The 20492-nt window shown below is 38.4% G+C and overlaps 1 protein-coding gene across 6 annotated transcripts in view; it reads left to right on the top strand.

Moving 5' to 3' along the window:
- The window catches only part of GREB1 (growth regulating estrogen receptor binding 1), a 77236-nt gene that overhangs the window by 39750 nt on the left and 16994 nt on the right, over positions 1–20492 (top strand). For 4 of the 6 annotated variants that reach the window (XM_072331839.1, XM_072331837.1, XM_072331838.1 and 1 more), the window contains 16 exons: positions 506–631; positions 1260–1382; positions 2234–2371; positions 2575–2760; positions 3419–3769; positions 4269–4397; positions 5912–6037; positions 6487–6684; positions 6780–6960; positions 8684–8876; positions 9446–9582; positions 10853–11192; positions 12767–12882; positions 13519–13718; positions 14696–14785; positions 16817–17433. In XM_072331839.1, the coding sequence (XP_072187940.1) occupies positions 506–631; positions 1260–1382; positions 2234–2371; positions 2575–2760; positions 3419–3769; positions 4269–4397; positions 5912–6037; positions 6487–6684; positions 6780–6960; positions 8684–8876; positions 9446–9582; positions 10853–11192; positions 12767–12882; positions 13519–13718; positions 14696–14785; positions 16817–17433 (3251 nt within the window). Of the gene's footprint in view, positions 1–505; positions 632–1259; positions 1383–2233; positions 2372–2574; positions 2761–3418; positions 3770–4268; positions 4398–5911; positions 6038–6486; positions 6685–6779; positions 6961–8683; positions 8877–9445; positions 9583–10852; positions 11193–12766; positions 12883–13518; positions 13719–14695; positions 14786–16816; positions 17434–20492 lie in introns of those variants that run through there. The other 2 variants (XR_011903073.1, XM_072331841.1) reach the window with 2 other exon arrangements.

Below are 20492 nucleotides of genomic sequence, written 5' to 3'. Positions count from 1 at the left end.
CAAATCAAATAGATTTAGAATATTGTATGAATAAAGGAAAGAACCCTGCTCTCCCTGCTCTCATGTCTTTTTACTGTGCGTTCCTCCCCCCAGATTTATGAACAGAATTTTAGGAAATAATACAGTGGATAGCTGATGTGAAGCTTGTTCATAACTAAGGCAAACCTTATATTTGAAGAGACATTTTGCATTACAACCAGAAGACTCGTTACTGCTGAGATTGTATAGGCATCAGTGGAGAAAAGAAGTTTTAATATTAGAAGGCAAACTTTGTATTAACAATGATTTCTCAAACATTTACTTTTCAATTACCCTCACATAAATAAAAGGTGATCGATGGTTGTGGCTCAAGTGATCTCCCTGAGCTTCACAATGGATATTCTCTTGTGACTCTTATGGATCCTGATGGCTCCATTAAAGCAAATGATCATTTTATTATGTCAATTAGGAATCTTGATCTGGAAGCATTTATTGTAAATACTCTGTCTTATTTTTTTCTTGCCAGCTACAACCATAGATCATATTCCACCCACAGCAACATTCGGCTCAGCAGCTTACAATGGCAAGGAATCTCCTAAACAACAGTTGGTGAAAAATAACCTGTCTGCTTTGACAAGACCATCGGTTTTAGGTATTTGGATTTGATCTTTAATAGCACTAAGATCTGTATTGCAGGGATTTAACAGAAACACTGAACAAATGATGCCACGTTATAATTAACTGTATGAATAGGAATTTCTCTTCCTATACAAATCTTTTGTCACTGTAACCCTTCCTTTTCTTTTGAACGTTAATTTTCAGGATAAAATTTGTTATGATTTTCGCCATAGCTTTTTTTGCAATTTCGATTATAAATTGAAGTTTTTCATTACATTTACAACTGATAACATTTTCAGTCAATACAGACTGGATTCTGAATCTAGTTTCTTCAGTGTTCTATTTGCATCGATCTCTCTGTTTTGTGGAGGGAAACAAGGAAGATAGCTAAGTAAAACAGATGGCTACATACTGCCCCCACATGGTACAAGTTTAAAAGTCATCTTTGAAAGCATAGACATAAGATCTGCAAACGTACGATCTCCAGATGGGAGGTTTCCTCATTTACAAACAAAAACCATAAGCAATGATTATATTCATGGAGTCAGCCTTGTCTACCACAGTACTTAATGCTTAATTCAGTTCATCAACACGTATTGAATTATCATGCACAAAAATGAATAAAAGGTATTCTAATACTTTTCTGAAATATTGTTATTCAGGCACTTTGATAAATTCAGGGCCTCCAAAAAAACGCCATAAAGGCTGGTCACCAGAGTCTCCATCATCCACTGAAACATGGAACTCGCCACTCAACCCGCAGGCTCCAAATAGAATTAAAAATGGTAAGCTGTACGCAGGGCAATGATGATGTTTGTTTTATCATGCAGAAAATAATGGGAGAAAAGAGGCAATATTTTAAAGACATACACAGATCCTCAGAAGAGTTTTGAAAGACATTTGATACCTACAAATACCTACAATTTTCAGAATTGTTAATGTTCTTCAGTTTTATTGATTCCTCTTCTAGTCACTAGGCTTAACTCTAATTAGAATCCTCTTGTCAAGTCATTATTAATAAACTGCAACAAGTGCTCGGGTCCATCTTTAGACACCGAAACACCTTTGGGAAATTATAGTGTCAGAACTCAGATACCAAGCTATCATCTCTTGTTTCACTTATTTGTCACATTGTTCTCGGCCCTTTCTTGGATTTTATAGTCTAGGTACAGACTAGAGTGACGTGCACTGAAAAAAACAACTTTCAGCAGAATGTTTTCATATGATAATGTTTAAGTTAAAATTACCACAAAGAAATTAGTTTTGAACAAATGCTGAATCTTATTTTTTTTTTATATATTCAAAAAATCTTACTTAGAATCAATAAAACTAATTATATCACACAAAGCCTTCAGATCATATCATGTATATCTCTATATTCATGCACTCAGGCCATGAAATGTTTACTTATAAATATTTCAAAATCTTTGGATGCATGTTCAATGCTCAAAGCAATTAACTCTCAAGAAAATAAGCATAGCATGGGTTGTGGTAACAGATCATTAAAGGTGTGGTGTCACCACTGGAAGTATGCAACACTTATACCAAATGTGTATGTAAGATGATGTTAATGAACTTATCATTGAGTAAACAATTACTAGATCTCACTGCAGCGGTATTATGTATATACTTTTAGATGGAGGAAGCCTATCATCTCTACCACACTCTGCTTTGGTGGGGCCAGCCTCATCTCCAATGGTGGGCTCAGGAGAACCTGTCTCAGTTCCTGACAACCTGCTGAAAATCTGTAAAGCAAAGCCAGTTATTTTTAAAGGTAAAAAACCCACCCCCTAAACAAGATCTCAGGGTTTTTTTTTGTTTGTTTGTTTTTGTTGTTGTTGTTGTTTTTTAAGAGATATAAAGATAAATCCAACTGCCAAACAATTCTAGAGCTCTCATTTTTTTTGAAATATCTACTATTAAAACTTTTGAAGTATGAAATGAATGTGATATGTACAAACGTTGTTTATTTCTAAGGTCATGGAAACTTCCCATATCTTTGCGGGAACATTAATGATGTGATAGTGAGTCCTCTGCTGTATACCTGTTACAGAAATTCACAGTCTTTATCTAGAGCATATGAACAGTATGGTGCTCCGACAATACAGCCTATTTCAGAAGAGATGCAGCTCTTGTTGACTGTCTACTACCTTGTTCAGCTAGGTAAGATGATTTTTTAAAACCATATAATTAGTTGTTCCTGAAGACCAAACTTAGATTAAAATATAATGATACGAAGTTTGCACTTTCCTATAAGAGGGAATCTCAGCAACTGAAAAAAAAAACAACAAAACAACAAAAAAAAACCAGCTGTAATTCATTGCTCTTTCATATAGACCATAGTTCATAGAATCATAGAATCACAAGGTTGGAAAGGACCTACAAGATCATCTAGTCCAACCGTCCTCCCTTTACCATAACTACAGAAATTTACTAACCAGATCTCCTAGCTCCCTATCCAGATGCCTCTTGAACACTGCCAGGGATGGTGACTCCACCACCTCCCTGGGCACGCTATTCCAGTGCCTGACCACTCAGGTCGTTAATAAATATTACTATATTGACATAAAACTCTTAAATATTTCTGATAACTGATAGTCAGGTTGCAATTACAGCAGCTGTATTTGAGTCTTGCAAAGACACTTCAAAATGAAAGATATAATTAACACCTTCTAATGGCCATAGTCATGCATGCATAAATCTGAAACCCAACCATCTCTAAAAAGAAGCACATTTTTTTTAAAGCCTTTTTTAGCCGAACAGCTTTGTTAAATTGTTTCATAATACGAAGATTTTCCTCTTACTTTTTTTTTTTTTTTAGCTTCAGACCAAGTCCCTCTGATTGAGGATTTGGAACAAATATTCATGCGTTCTTGGCGAGAATCACACCTATCTGAAATCCGTCAGTACCAACAGATGATTCCACAGACCTTTCCTCAAGTGCCCAGCCAGATCGCCCCAGTGACCTCAGCCCAGCTCCCCTGGCTGGCAGGGCTGGCAGCCAGCTCCTGTAATGATAGTGTCCACATCATTGAATGCAACTACTCTCTGGCTGAAGGGCTTTCAGAAATGTTTAAGCTGCTCATTGAAGGAAAATTAATAAAGACAAACTACGTGGTGATCATCTGTGCTAGCAGAAATCGAGCCATTGATTCCTGCATTGTGATAACAGGTAAAATCTCAGGAGTTTCTCCAGGCAAAAGTGAGTCATCCCATGCTATGAGGATTTTCAGTAAGCTGCCTCAGGAAAAAAGAGCTGTGACCAAAAAGCAATGGGTTTTGATGAACCCGAGGTGCTGTTGCACAGTTGGATCTCTCCCCAGTAATCCCATTCTGCCTGTACTAGCTGTGTCCTTACAAAGGCACTACTAGAAACAAAGACTGGAAAACCAGCAGCGGACAGTGCGTAATGCTTCCCTGCTCTGTGTGACTGGGGTATTACTGTGAGCATAGGATTGAACATTTTCTCAGCTTTTATACTACGCTCTTTCAACCTTACTGGTTTCAGCAGACATGGTACATACTTGTATAAGAGAGAAAAAAATCTCATCTTGGCCTTTGTTTTTTTGGTGGGAGAGGATTCATTTAGCTGGGAGGTGTTTTTATTATGACTTATAATGTTTTCAGTGTAAGTTTGAAGTGCTTTCAAAATGACGTTTTTTGTCTTTTAGGAAAGTATCAGGCAAGAGTTCTGTCTGAGAGCATGCTCACTCCTTCAGACTACCAAAAAGAAGTGAACTATCAGCTGGTCACAGGCAAAGTGGAATCTCTGGGTTCCTTCTTCAGCACCCTCTGCTCAGGTACATAATGTGCTGTAAATATGCATATTTCCAAGTCTGTCAGTCTTTTTAGTGGGTGAAAGTAGCTGTGTTCACGCTTCCTTAAAGAAAGACATTATTACAAATGTATAAAAAAAGTACAGGACAAAGTTGTGAAAGTACATTTGAATTGCAATTCCTCCCAGAAGCACCAGTTTCTGAAATCCCTCAGGTCTGTAAAAATATGCCAGCAAGAAGTTGAAAGTGTTATTCTTAGCTATGCAAATCCATCTATATAACATACAAGCCCCTATATGCTTATGGATCGATAAATTCTTTTGCCCCAAGCACATGATTAATTTGGACTGTGGTAGATCAGAATTATTTTACTGAAGGAAGGAAGGAAGTCGTACTGTGAACTTGATCTTGATGCATAGGAAAGAGAAGATAACCGTAGAGCCAGCTCTGCAGGATCATTTTTAACTGCGTATATTGAAGATTACTACAGGCAGGGCTTTCTGTGGATAGATCCAGTCATGTGGAAAATGTAACTGTATCACACCGCTAGAGCAAATGCAGCATGCTTGTCAGTGTTAATGCATTTCACATCCTCTTCACCATTCACATCACATCATGAAATCTGTACTGAGAAGGCAAGAATGCTTTCTGAATACGTGCTGATATCTTCACTAGTCCCTGAAGAGACACCTGTCTTCCTAGAGCCATCATGCAGTTATGCTGGTGTCTCTGTTCCTAGTATCTTTGAGTTATGATTCTCAAAACAACTCCTACTGCTGTTTGAACGCAAGAAGTAAATGAACATCCTGAAAGGAGCTGCCACCTACATCCACTGGATTGCACTTCACAGAGCAGACCCTGCCACTCTAATATAGTTTACAGGCATGCTCAAACATCTTTTCAACTGCTGAGAAAACATTAAGTACTCAGGACAGACACACTGTATTTTCTAAATAGCTTTTGTCTGTAAGCAGGGTCCCTGCTAAACAGAACAGGATGTATTTGCAGATGTACTTAGCTCAGTATAACATACCTTGTTTGCTTTAATATTGTGTAAAAAAAACTCATTTATCTGTCTACTTTATTGAAAACTATTTTTCCTTCTTTGTCTCAAAAAAAAAAAAAAAGATTTTTTTTCATCAGCTTTTGAAAAGCTTCTTCTAATGCTTCTCATTGAACAGTACAAATAGCTACAGAGGTCAGGACATACACAGGTTACGTTCAGTTTTTTGCCTTTGCTGATATAGGTCACAATCTTCAAACTAGTTTTCTACTACATTCTCTAATTGTCCTAAGCCACCAAAGTCTGCAGAGCTGATCTGTCATTCCTTGGCCTGATGTACACTTTATTAGCGATAAGCTGAAAAAAAATAATGCAATGGAAACTAATGATAGGAATAGTGTACAAAATACCCAGTAAGCCAAGGACCAGCCACCTAGCTTACACAAAAGTGCTTGAGATCTACTAAAGGAAGTCAGCATGAAATGCAGCTGTTATCAACCTGGATGTTTTTACCACTCTCCTTTCTATTTGATAGAGGGTGACATCGATCTTTTGCTGGAGAAATTTTATCAGGAAAACCAAGGGCACATCTCTTCATCACTGTCTGCTTCAGCAAATAAATCAACACCACTGAATGGAACAGGAGCAGCTGTGTGTACAAGTAAGGAGGATTTTCTGAAAAGGTAATAGAGTCGGATGCTTGAGAGTAGGTCTTTAGGTGTGCAGGTGTGTACCTGGGCAGAGTCCTGGGCTCTTGAAGAATTCTGTTCTAAGGTGATCGTGAACTCATGTCATGGGATATCCAGATTTACACTGGTGTATGCTTAGCTTTATTCCATGAGAACTGTACTCCCTGAAGCTTTAAATCTTGCTTCCTTGGTAGCAGAATGTTACCGCACAAGTCCAGCTTCAGCTCTTAGATAGTTAAGAGACTTGCAGGAATAAAATGCCCAAGTGCATAAAGTTTTCTTTACATGTTCTGTGTAGATTTTCTTAAAACAGAACTCTGACTCCTTAAAGAATAGACCAGCCATTCTGTTCCAGGCTGTACAGTTTTACACTGGATTAGACTTTTGGTGTATATATAAAAATAATTCTGTCTTTTTCTAGGTTATGAGATCGAGCGACATCAGATTCGACCATTCCAGCTGGCAGTAGCTCAGAAACTGCTGTCTCATATTTGTTCAATTGCTGACTCCAGCACTCAAAATCTCGATTTGGGTTCCTTTGAGAAAATTGACTTCTTGATTTGTGTTCCGCCCTCTGAAGTGACTTATCAGCAGACATTGTTTCATCTCTGGCATTCAGGTGCTCACTAGTTAGCATTATTAGCTGGATTTACAAGAAACCACTGAAAGCATTTGTATCTGGAAATCCTGACGCTTGCTCCATTTTTTTTCTAGGCATTTTATTAGAACTTGGGTTGGAGAAGCAGCATCTTACAAAACAGAAGGTGGAGCAGTATGTTCTGAAACTAGATGCGGAAGCCCAGATTAAATTCAAAGTCTTTCTGCAAAACTCTATGCAGAATCCACACACACTTTTTGTCCTAATCCACGATCATGCACACTGGGATCTAATGAGGTGAGACTACTAGAACTTGCTTTTTGAGAAATTATTTCTGTTCTCATTAACTCTTAAAATCGGATTTATGATTAGCCTTCCTTCATCTGTTCACACCTTTGCTGACTCTGTCTTCCCATGCATTGAACAAACATGTTTCCTTTTAAGGGCCTTTATACTTATTCTACATATTAAGTTATGTTATACTGGAACGCTGCAGCTCAAGTACTCCTTGCTCACCCATCTTCCTTTCAGCCACAGCTATTATTTTTCTGTCTCCGTGTCATCTGCTCAAGAGAAAGCTCCCTGTGGAAAAGCACAAAATTCATTATCCTCTGGGATGATGTCAGTGTCCTCTGGGCTGTAGTACGTGCAAAACCCTCCACAGAGCAGACAACCAGTGCTGATGTCTTTTAACAGATTGGAAATTTTCCACTGCCATGTTTTTTTTTATTTCTGTTGAGAATCATGTCTCACATTGACTACGATCCCCATTAGTTCCCCTGCACAGCTCATTTCTTCCCTCACAGAGCACTGTTTCCTTGGCTTTTCAGCAGTCTGCCTGTCAAGAAAATGAGCTTCTTTTGCTTTCCAGCCTCTGTGGCACTGGAGAAATGGGAAAATATACTACAGTCCAGAAACACCACCATATTCCTTCTATCTTTGGTATCATGATGGTGTTTCTGAAACCAAAAACACTTGAATTTTGCTTGCAAATGAAAGGACAAGGTTTTGGCTTTCACACTGGTTAAGAACCTGTAGTTTTCAGCAAACCTTTATTTTTGCACATGTGAGGGTTTCCAGTCCAACTTCTCTGTATCTTAGACACTTACATGAATTATTACAACCTTTACAGCATTTATTCACGTTACATCCCTGAGTGGCAGGAATGTACCTATGTAGCTACTTAGCTCTGATATTTTTTTCTTTTATTTAATAAAGATATGTAAGGGACAAATATTGAAGAGATTATTCTGTACAGGAGGATTCATACTCCTTCATGGACACCAGTTAAATTAAGTGTCTATAGCAGGAATTTAATTGTCTGGGTTTGCCCACATAGCCACAGCAGAGATACAAGCGTTTCTGAAGGCTGAGAGGTCATGGGTAGGCACAAAGATTTTCTGCAGTTTCCTACCTCTCTTTGTTGATGGCAGCAACTTGCAGTGCTGAAGCTTGTAACTTAGTCCCTGCAGGTAAATGTGGGGGATTTTAACCCAAATGAATTTTGAATGATGTGTTAAACTGGAGGAAGAAGCCAGCTGCAGATGTCCTATGAGACTGACATAGGACATCTATGTCACTAACAATAACTAATCTTTATTGTATTAATTCTGTCACGTACACTTTCCCCCTTTCCTTCCACTATACTGGCTTACAGACTGTCGTTTTCTGTCTTGTTTTTTTTGTAGGTAAGAATTATTTTTTCTCAAGAGCAGCACTAACAATCTGGCTTAATTTAGCAGAGAAGTGTGTGATCATTAATAACTGCCATAATGTCAGCTTCCTTTCATCCTTTCATATGCTGGTGGCTGTAAGAGACCAATAATTTGCTAGTTATAGTGTTAATCAGACTTAAAGAAGTTCTCAGCTGCGGTGAAATAATGTGTTTCTTTTCCTGTCCTTCTATACAATTAAATCAGGGTAATGAATAGAGCCCTAAGTCCCTTGTGTGCATCTAGCTTTCATTTCACATCTCCCTTGCACAAATCACCTCGGAGGGTTTGGGGTTTCTGTTTTTCAGTGCTATGCATAGCCTTTATCCTCAGACAGAACTATCTACAGGACTTGTCGATAGACTGTTGAACTGCAGGGAGGTGAAAGAGGCACCCAACATTGTGACACTCCACGTGACTTCCTTCCCCTATGCGCTGCAGACACAGCACACTCACATCAGCCCTTACAATGAGATCCACTGGCCTTCTTCATACAGCAATGTAAGATGGATGCTTCGAGGTGATTTTGTGAGCTTTTCATGAGTTAGTTTACATTTATATACTTGGTGAAACTCTGGAGGCCTGATCATTTTTGTGTAGGCTGAGTGAAGTTTGCATGGTATCCCTTACGCCAGTCTATGTCAAGTTCTTCTTTCCCTTTGCTTCTCCTGTCATTTCTTGTTTTTTTTACATATATATATACCTTTTATATCTCCTATAAACTCCAGAAACTTCAATAAATCTTTGAGTTACACAGATAGAAATCATCTGAAAATCTGTTTCTAGTGCATTACTGCATGAATATAAATAGATATATGAATTTTCTTCACATATTTTTACCTACATAGATTTTCTGTCTGCATGTTTATATGGGGAGAGAGGAGAGAAACAGGGAAAAATGGAGTATTTTTTTCTCTCCAAAAATCAACTTTTTCTTTCTCTCTGTGTTATGTGCCTGAATATATGTATGCTTCTAATAGAATGTGACTGTAGATAGCGATGATCAATCAATTATAAATTAATAATTGATAGATTTAACCTTTAAAATTGTATTGTTTTGTTCCTCTTAGGGTGTAGATTTATATCATGAAAACAAGAAATACTTTGGACTGTCAGAATTCATTGAATCCACCCTCTCTGGGCATAGTATTCCACTGCTTCGGTATGACAGCTCTTTTGAAGCAATGGTCATGGCTCTGGGAAAGAGGTATGGTACAATCCTTTGTTTAGTTAAGGAAATACGAAGAGCATATTCTAATGTCTTGAGTTACTAGCTAGAAATCTGATTGTTGGGTGTTTGGTTTTTTTGTCTCAATGTCTCACAAATTATTTCATTTGTTCTTATTTTATCCTCTTTTTTTAAATTTTTTTTCTTATAATATATTTGGCCTGCAATCTAATCAGTTCAGATGAATTCATTAGATAAACTCGCACACTGTTCAGCCCATATTAGCATGTACTTGGTTACAGTAGGTACTTCAGTGCTATAGTAATCGAAACTGCACTACCGTGTGATTTCAAATGTAACTTTAGTCCAATATTATCACTTGCTTATCTTAGCTGATTATCTTTTTTACTTTAATGTATCGTTTTTTTTTTTTTTTTGTATACTGCATATATTTTGTGTACTTAAATCAGTGGTAAAAATTTTAGAGGATCATCCCAGCTCAGAAATATATCAACAGCAATTATGGAGCCACTGTGTATTGACATATTATGTGAAGGCATGCAACTGTGGATAATATCATTGGAGTCTGTAAGAAGTTTAAGACAGGATGAGTAGAGCCTTGCAAATCTATTGCTAACTGAGAGAATGAGCATGTCCACACTTTGCTATTGGCATTTGCTACATGGACCAGGCACTTCTCTGAGCAGGCCACAGTTCCTCTTTGTACTGTGCACCTGGGTTTCATTTTTATGAAAACCACAGCAAAGGAAGCTGTTACATTTCCACATCTCTCCCTCTCATAGAGTGGGCATTAAGACAGGGTATACCTGGGCGTGGAAACTTGGAGTGCTCATTGAATATTGCCTACATAGTCAGTCCTCTTGGAAAAAAAGAGCGAGTTGATACACAGCGTTAGTAAGAATGTGATAGAAAAAACCCTAATGCTAATGTCAGGAAGAGTACAGTTCTCATTGATAAGTGCATGCGTTTTGATTGATGGTATTGCTGAGTTCGTTAGCAAATAAGTTGTGACAAATTTTCTAACAGCAGCGAAGTATTGATAACTTGAAGTGATGTAACATTGCTGAACTACTTGCTTATTAAATCCTTATTGAGCAATAGAGAGATGACTTTGGTTCTGATTGTGAAATGATGTGTTATTGCAAGGACTATCAAACTCTAATTTTGGACAGTAAACGTGAAGGGTTCTTTGGTTCTTTACAGCAGAAAGTCTCGAGTTTACTATATTTTGGAGAACATTAGCTTTTTCACTTTAATACTTCACTATTTAATTCACCCTTTATTTCAGGTTTCCCAGATTACACAGTGCAGTGATAAGGACTTTTGTCCTCATACAGCACTACTCTGCAGCTATGATGGCAGTGTGTGGTCTTTCTCAGATGAAGAATTACACCTCAGTTGAAACTCTGGAAATCACCCAAAACCTAATAAACTCTTCAAGACAGTGTCCTAGTGGTCATGGCCTCATGGTAGTGTTGAGAATTCCATGTACCCCACTGGCTGCAGTGGCATATGAACGTCTGTATAATGTAAGGGAAAGACTAGCCCTTGAAGATAACTTTGAAATAATCTTGGGAAATCCTAATTCTGGAATCACTATAGGGAAGCACTTTGTGGAGCAACTAAAGGTAACTTGCAGAATGACGTATACTGGGAAGCTTCGTTAGATGGGTAGATGGGGAGACTGGTCCTAAGTTGAAGTGTGGTTCTTACTAGGAAAAAAACTCAAAACTACTGCAAGGAGCACGACTTTTGGCTTCAGACAAATCTTCTATGATTCCTTTACTGTCCTACCAATGGTTACGTTGTGGTTACTCAGCTGAATATTAACCAATAGAGCTAGAGCTTGGCTTCCTGCAGCAACCCTTCCAAACAGCTAAACTGCTTTAATGTATAGCCTTAGGGAAAACACACATATAGAGCTATCACAATTTTCTCACAAAGTCATTGTTGCACAGATTCTCTGCAGTGAAGATATATATTATTCTTCTCACCAGCAGATGGCATAAAGGCGCCAATCTGGCAATGCTGGCTGTGGGTCTGGAATTCACAGCCCCATACTCAATTCTTTCTGGACCATGTGTTATTTCAAAGATCCATTTATACCCTGTAGGTCCAGAATCTTGAGTCATCTGTGTAACAAAAGGCTCTGATATTTCCTTGCTCATCATAACATTGCCATCCGTTTGCTAAAGCAAAAATGTATATTACACTGTTCTGTGCTTAATTTGATGTGTTAGACAGTCATTTGATATCCAGGGCCTAATTCTCACTGTACAGTGTCATGAATAACTTTTTCTGAAAAAATCAGTATTCTAAATCACATCCTGTTTGTCTTCCCAGCCTTGCACAATAGTGGTAGTAAGTGTACAAATGGCAGAAGTGGTACTGTCATACTACTGTTCCTGCTGTGTATTCCTTATCTGTAGGTCAGTCTCACAGCAGAAAGTATGGGGTGGTGTGAGTAAAGCAGTATAACCTGAGGCTAAATACTCATAAAATCATAGAATTAACGAGGTTGGAAAAGACCTTGAAGATCATCAAGTCCAACCGCAGCTGAACCAGTACCCTAACTCTAAAAACCCTCCTCTAAATCATGTCCCTGAGCACCACACCTAAAATGGCTCTTAAACTCAAATGACAGAACTGGTTATCAAATTTCTCATTACGTTATTAGGAAAATTGACAACTTTCATGGAGAGTAGGAGGCTTCAGGGGGTATTAAGTGAGGACAGTGTAATGTGCATGTTCAAAACTTCAGTACTTCCAGCTTCCTCCTATTCCTCTAAAGTGAAATAGCTTCATTCCTTGCTCATTTCCCTTCTTGGACTCAAACACCTGTAATTTCTCTACCACAAGAAGCAACCCCTTCTCTCCCCAGAAGCTCCTACTTGTCGTTATTGCCTGGTGTACCATATCCACTGTACCCATGCATGCGCTGGCACTAGTGCTATGCAGCTGAGAGACAGGGAGACTTTTCAGACCAGAACATACTGTCCTGATCTCCTCAGGTTTACATCAGGCAGATTGCTACCTATAACTCTTCAGGAATTGTGCAGTCTACCTGTGTTGAAATTGGCTCTGCCATGTAGCTTACTTTGGTGGAACATCCATCCAATGTATAAGTCAATTTAAACAATGGATGATAAAATGTGTGTTCATTTGTGCCATATCAATATATTCAATAGTGACTCTTGTGCAGGTCTGGCAGAAAATTGAAGATGTAGATTGGAGGCCACAGACCTACTTGGAACTGGAAGGTTTACCCTGTATATTAATATTCAGTGGTATGGATCCACAAGGGGAGTCATTACCACGGTAAGTAGGTCTCATGCTTTCTCAGTGGGCGTTTTTTGTCCATTGCTTATTGAATGGCTAAAAAATAACTGTTTAGGTACTTGCTGGAAAGAAAACATTTCAGTGTCAAGATGATTCTTTTCCATTTTATTTTATTTTTTTATTTTTTATATTACAAATAAAAAAACATTATTAGTAACATCTCCTGCTTATAGCAAGATACGAGCAAGATACAAGTAACTTAAAAATATTATGAGTTGTCATGGTATAAGGGTATGTAAAAAAATAAGTATCTATAGCTGCTTTGCATAGATCAAGTTAGCTGAGATATCTGCAGGATACTGGTGTATATCCAGCAGGACATGTGGAGAGTCCTGTGCCTTCTGGAGTTGAAGCTGGGGAGGCAAACAAGATGCCCTTTTTTTTTCTCCTGTGTTGATGCTAGCATTCAGTGCACCTGATTAAACTGCTTAACTGGATTAAGAATAATAAAACTGTATGCACCGTAATGGAAAACTTATTAAACACCAAAGATCTACCTGGTTCTATCTCATACATCGCTTAAGCAGATTGTAAAAAAATATTCCCCTTTGGCTGTGTCTGGAAAAGAAATAGAGTACAGTGAGTTTGCATACTATGTCATCTGTTTCTCTCCAGATCACTGAGATACTGTGACCTACGTTTAATAAATTCATCTTCTTTAGTAAGGACGACCTTGGAGCAAGAGCTTGGTTTGGCAGCATACTTTGTGAGCTCAGAAATTCACACCGAGAAAGCAGTTGTGAATGATGTGTTAGAAAGCGACCCAGAGAAACTAAGCAGCACAGATAACGAAGATGAAGAAATAGCAACAGAAGGTACTGCTACCACTGACAGTAAGAGGTGTAAAGAGATTGAGCTGTATTGGAAAAATACACATGATATATTAGAAAAAATGTGAAATAGTAGAAAATTAGGAACGGGTTTCAAGTTTTCCTGTGTATTGTCTGTCTTTGGACTCATTCTGAAATGGTAGAGTTGGTGAGGTTATTTCTTGAGTGGCCTACCCTAGGTGTGATGAGTATTTCTGCCCATTTAGCTGAAGTAAGCTGGTGTAATTTGACGCAAAGTTGCACTGAGGTTAGTCATCTGAGTTATAAGGCTGCTCTGCTGGTTTCTGAAGTATGATATGCTTCTGTGGAGTCCAATTTAGAACATTAGCTAAGATGATAGGCTTAGTGCAGTGCTTTTTGCCTCTGTTTATTATTGGTAAACTGCATGGAAAAAAAATGCATTTTGGCACGTAAGCCTGCCTAAGTTAGGAACCTCAGGCAAATGCTCTTGAGGGACCGTCGTCATCAAAAGCTGAGATATAATTTATCCACAAACTGTTATGTAATGGATAGGAGGTAGTTCATAACACACTGACAAAATAGAGCTCTTTGTCAATTGGTTTCACTGACACTGGATGAGTATGAAAGGTAAAATACAATTGTGACCTGTTAGCTCCTGTCAGCAGAATTGATTTTGTAAGTTTACTGCAGTTCAGCATAATTAGATTATATTATATGTAGATCCAATGCTGCACAGTAGGAACACATTGAATACAGTGTCAGAAGGAGGACACAATCCAGACAAATCATAGACTTGTGGCATAGATCGGAAGGAACCTTCAAGACCATCCAGTTCCAACCCCCTGCCACGGGCAGATTTGCCACACACCAGACCTGAATGCCCAGGGTCCCATCCAAACTTGTGTGCTCTTCTTTATAACAACAATAAAGCCATCGCTTCTTACAGTATTATTTTAATTATACTTTGTTTTTGGTTACCTCTATGACTATTCATGAAACAGGTTCTACTTCAGAAAAGCAAAGTCCTATGAAAAGAGAAAGATCTCATTCCCATGACTCTGCATCTTCATCTCTCTCGTCAAAAGCTTCCAGTAAGTCCTTAATTTTATCTCTATTAAGCTGTATTTAGGATAGAAAAAAGACCTTTTATTCAGCTTGTTAGAGAATGAAAAGAAGGCATAAGTGACGTAGCTTTTGGCAAGGCCTATTTTAATTAGGTCATTATAGGTAACTTCCAAAAAAGTAGTTTAGAATCAGACTTTTTAAATACAAGTAGATGATTTCTTGCTTGGAAAGTAATCATAGGATAGGGTACCTGAAACAGGCACTCCTTTAACGTGTAACACTGAGGTTTGAATCCTCTGCTAGTACTGAGTGAGTTTATTGAAGCTATGAGTATTTAACAGTTTTCAATAATCTTTTGAAAATCCATAGGAAGAAAAGAATTCCCAGTCTTGTTTGTGTTTCTGTCTTTTTTGTTTTGCTCTGGAATGTTCACTCATTAAATCTGCACTGTTTGGAAGCTACTTTGGAGGTGGATCTTTTTTCTTAAATCTTTGTTTCCTTTTTAATCTACATATTGATGCATGTGGCAATGTTTATTTGCATGTTTTTCAGTGCAGATAATATTAGGGGGAGAGTTGACTGGAAGTTCAGAAGACAAACTGCTATGTAGGTGTTGCAATGTCCTGCAGCTTTTCAAAACCTATTGCTTCATTTCAGTCACGGTACCTTCTTTTTGACCTGTTTGTAGTTTTTACCATGTTGACAAGCATACTTAGCCATGGTTTCTTTTCTACAGGAACTGTGGTGGTTACAAAAGGAAAGAAAAAGACAAGATTTGAAGACATTTTTTATAAAAATTTTAACCACTTGAATATTAAAAATGTCTTTTCCTTTTAAGAGTTGGACTGTTCTTTAGTTCCACAGGATCCCTATGGCCTGCATGTGGCTGTGTGGCCTGAATCTGCCTGTGGTTAAACAAATCTTTTTTTTTCTCTTTTCTCTTTTTTTCCCTCTTTTTCCCTTGTGCTCTGGGATACTGATATTCTGCAGGATGTTACAGTGGTTTCTTGAAACCATTCATACTGCTGCTCATCTCTTCGTTGCAAACATCATTTGGTGGCCGCTTTAGCTTAACATCTGCACCTAGGATCTCTTACCATTTCTTGAGACCAAGAGAAACTACAGACTGTTTTATTAGTTCAAAATTTGTTTATTGCTGTTTTTTGTTTGTTTGTTTGATAACACAGAATTTTCTATTCACTAGGAATGGAAAGCTGCGTTTTTCTATGTCTAGCTTCAGACAGACATTAACACTAGGGGACTGATTCCTGAGCCAGCTTTCAGACTGCTCCAAGGGCTGCACAGTCTTTGCATCTCCTTTTTGGAAGTTATTGAGATTGAAGATGTTCAGAGCCACTTAAAATGAAGCCTTAAACTCTCAAGAAATCATTACAGTTTGAATATATAAATAAAAGTACACCATTTTTCAGATAATTAGCAAAGAGCTGTGAGCTGTGTCTATGTGATGGTCAAAGCCAGTCTTGATGAGCTCAGTTTCTGTTCTGAGCTGACCAAAGGCTGCGTAGTTGGGCTCATAGCACCAATGTCTTGAGAGCTGGGTTATATTATGTCAGACTAGGTGTTTCAGAATCACATACGTGAGTGTGGAATCAGAGCTGACTTAGAGCTGAGGACTGTTTCTGTGTGGACGTTTCTGTAGTTTTATGGGGAAGGAGCCCATGAGTACTAATTTACTTTCACCCTTTTAAACAAAAGTTTACAGAATTTTATAGTGGTCTGGAGCAATGAGGGTATCTGATGAACTTCTGACACAAAAAGGGAATGGATGAGGAAAGGGCAGGTCGATCACGCCTTTCCTATGAACATAAGTTCTTGGAAAAGCACTTGCTGTGTTGAGACAAATACTTCCAACTAATCTCATTAAGACTTTCTGTATGAGTAAGCTGAAAAATAGCAGGAACAGGGGTGGGGTTGCATTATTCAGCAGGTACTGTATCTAAGCCGTTTTTCAGTGTTCCACCATGTCATTGACTAGCTGGGATTATTGTGCTTATATTGAAATATTATATTATATTGAAATATAATTTTTCTTTTAGTTACAGCATTCTGCAGTGAGCCATCTCCTCCTTTAGTAACAGCAGGAGACAGAGCAAAATCCCCCCACCAAGTCCTGAGTAACAGCACTGAAGAAACCACAAATAACCATGAAAGGCAGAAGCAGAAGGTAGACAAGGGGGCACAAACAGCAACCAGCAAACACTTACCACCAGGAAGCGAACAACCTGATACAAAACAAAACATAAAAAGTGCCCAGATTTCCATCACCTCTTCATCCTCCTCACCTTTCTCTTCCTCTTCTTCCTCCTCTGCACCTACTCATAACTCCTTCATCTTACAAACCTCTCAATGCTCCATGACTAAATCATCAAAACAGCCTCCCATAGTTTTCCTGCCCAAACTGGTTTATGACATTATTACCTCTACGGACAGCAGTGGACTTCCCAAATCATCTTCCCTCTTGCCTTACCACTCTGTGATGTGGGCAAGTTCTTTTCGTCCTCTTATGAGTAAGATGATGACTTGCACGGAGCAGTCTCTATACTACCGACAATGGACAGTGCCCAAGCCAATCCATATGGACTACAATAATAGAAATGAGGGCAGAATGGACACCTTTCACCCAAGGAGGTTGCTGCTGAGTGGGCCACCACAGGTGTGTAATAAGAGCAAGGTATTATCATCCAGTTATGTTATTCAGTTTTATCATAAACTACAAAAATATATTAGTTGTGATTATTCGTACTCGAAACACTTTTTATATGGAGAGTAAGTTGCTTATATTTTATTTTTTTATTTCCCAACTCCCTCCTAATAAAATGATCTTTCATTCTTTACTGTTAGTTTGAGTTCAAAGACAATGAATCTGGAGCAGTATTCATTTTCTGTCAGTCTCTTTCCATTAAAATGTTTTAAAAAATCTGTCTGAGCTTGCTCAGGAGATAGACTTCATGCATCATTTCTGTTTGTCAAAGATGAATAAGTATTTACATTTTAAATAAAGATCAAAGATCAGCACAAAACCGCTTTCCCAGGATCAATCTAAAGATAGCTGGAAGTTTGCAGTTGAGGTACTTTCTGTTTCCTCCATGTGAAAGACAGAAATATAGAAGCTGTTGTAGATAGCACAGGACTTCTTGCATGTTCAACATTAACAGAGCTTTATTTACAAGGTAAATACCAGCCAAGAGTTTGTAAATTATTTCAAAACATGCATGAAAATGGGTATTGTTCTCTGAAGTTCCTTGCTTGTCGTTTAAGTTCTCTGGGTAAGACATCTCCTAGTTCAATACGCAAGTTACATACTAAGTCTGATATTGCACCTCTCAGGTCCTGCTGAAGTACCAAGCAATGAGAACACATGCCTGTGAGCACATTTATATCACATGAACATCAGAAGTCAGAAATGATAAATCAAACCAAAGCAAAGACTCGTGTTTCCTGTTTTAGCATCAACAAAAAATTCATCTAAAGATAGTTACCTGCCTTAACTTGCTGTATGATCCACCTATTTCTGCTTATTGACTGAAGAAGGAAACCATATATTGCTATTTATCAAATAATTTTCCATAATGCAGAGCATAACTGGGCTTTTCATATTGAAACTTCCTTCAAGTGTTACTATAATGTGTAAAGGATTCGAAAAAGTACTCTGATTAGAAGTTATACGATATTCTCAATTCCTTTGATATAAATTGCCTATGTTTGGGCAGGTTGTTGACATCCATGTCTAAGAAAAACATAAGCTGTGACAATTTTCTTGTAGAATTTTGTATGTATACATATCACAGCTCCCAAAGACACCCTAAATATTCAGATTTACTGATATGGAAATACTGCTTTGGTATTCATTTGATTGTAAAGCATATGGTTATGGTCTCAGATGTAAACCTGTGTTTCTCAGAACAGTCATTCAGAGACGTCTGAGAGCATACTACATATCCGTCAGAAGGATTTGTTGTTTAACACATGATGTGACATTTATCTAATTATATCGAGACAAGCAGCTTGTTTATTCATTAGCTCCCTACCGTGGTATATGATGTTCACCACCTTTAACTATCAAATGAAACTCTTTTTCAAATATGGAATAGGGCTCCTGCGGGGCCCTCTGTACAGCAGTGAATCTCACCTTTAATGTCACTTTCTTTACGTGAAATTCCATCCTCTCTGCAGTTATTTGAAGAAGCTGGCAAGCCCATGTCTTGATCAGGTACACTCTTTGCTGGATGAAGAACTGGATGGAAGGCTGAGCCTAGAAAGTGGTGATGAATGGAGTTAAATCCAGCTATCTACTGGTCCCCAAGGGTCAGAATTTGGGCCCGTCTTGTTAAATTACTAATGATCTGGATGATGGCACTCAGTGCATCCTCAGTAAGTTAGCAGACAATACCAAGCTGTGGGGAAGTGTAGGAAGGCCATTCTGAGGGATCTGGACAGGTTGGATTGATGGTCTGAGGCCAATGGGATGAAATTCAGTAAGACAAAGTATTGGGCCCTACATTTTTGTCACAAACCCAGACAACGCTACAGACTTGGATCAGAGCGACTGGAAAGCTGCACAGAGGAAAAGGATATGGAATTGCTGGTCAGTGCTAGGCTAAACATGAGTCAGCAGTGCTAAAAAGGCCAATGGCATCCTGTCTTGTATCAGAAATAGTGCAGTCAGCAGGAGCAGGAAAGTAATCCCTCTGTACCGAGCTCTGAGGAGGCCCCATCTCAAGTACTGCATTCAGTTTTGGGCCTCTTGCCATGAGAAGGACATAAATGCCCAGCAGTGTGTCCTGAGAAGGGCAATGAATCTGTTGAGGGCTCTGCACAAGTTTAGTGAAAAGTGGCTGAGGGAATTGTGATTGTTCAGTTTGGAGAAGAGGAGGCTCAGAGGAGACCTTATTGGTCTCTACAACTCCCTGAATGGAGGTTGTGGTGAGGTGGGAGCCAACCTCTTTTCTCACATAACCAGTTACAGGACTCGAGGGAATGGTCTCAAGTTATGCCAGGGAAGTTCAGGTTGGATATTAGGAAGAATTTCTTCTCAGAAAGAGAGGTTGGGCACTGAAATGGGCTGCCCAAGGTGGTGGTTGAATCACTGTCCCTGGAGGTGTTGGAAAGGAAATGGTAGTTGTGGTTTAGTGGGCAGTATCCCTGGTAAGTGGATCATTGAACTAGATGATCTTAGAGGCCTTTTCTATATGATTCTATCGTTTTATGTACCCAGCGTGGGTTTTTTCCTAGTGTTGCATTGGATCATGCAGCTAAGACATTGCTTAATGAGTGAGTATCATAGCTATGAGTAGAAATGTACGACATTAAACAAAATGCATATCAGGAATTGTAAACTGACTGAAATGTTTTTCTTAGAAACATTTATCTTAAAGTTCTTCAAACTGCAAATGAAAATTCTGTACTGTTGTTTTTACACCTGAATATTGTAAAGCTAGAACTAGCATTTTCCATAGGCAGGGAAGCTGCTCGTAGTCTGTAAGTAACTGCACATTCCTGATCCTAGAAGTCCTCTCAGGGAATGAAAATCATCTTAAGACATTTCCTGAGGAATAAAAGTGCTGCCCATACTGTTTGGGTCTCTTCTCCTTTTACTAAAATTTTACTACAATGGGCTTAAATGCCATTCTTCTTTTGTAATAAAGGTACTAGGGAAATCTTTAATATATCTTTTGTTAGCTGTCTTTTAGCAGAACATAGCAAGTGGAAACA

This window comes from Excalfactoria chinensis, chromosome 3 (genome assembly GCF_039878825.1).
Source record: "Excalfactoria chinensis isolate bCotChi1 chromosome 3, bCotChi1.hap2, whole genome shotgun sequence".
NCBI lineage: Eukaryota > Metazoa > Chordata > Aves > Galliformes > Phasianidae > Excalfactoria > Excalfactoria chinensis.
Note: the sequence above shows the minus strand (reverse complement) of the source record. Positions and strands in the feature narration are given on the sequence as shown.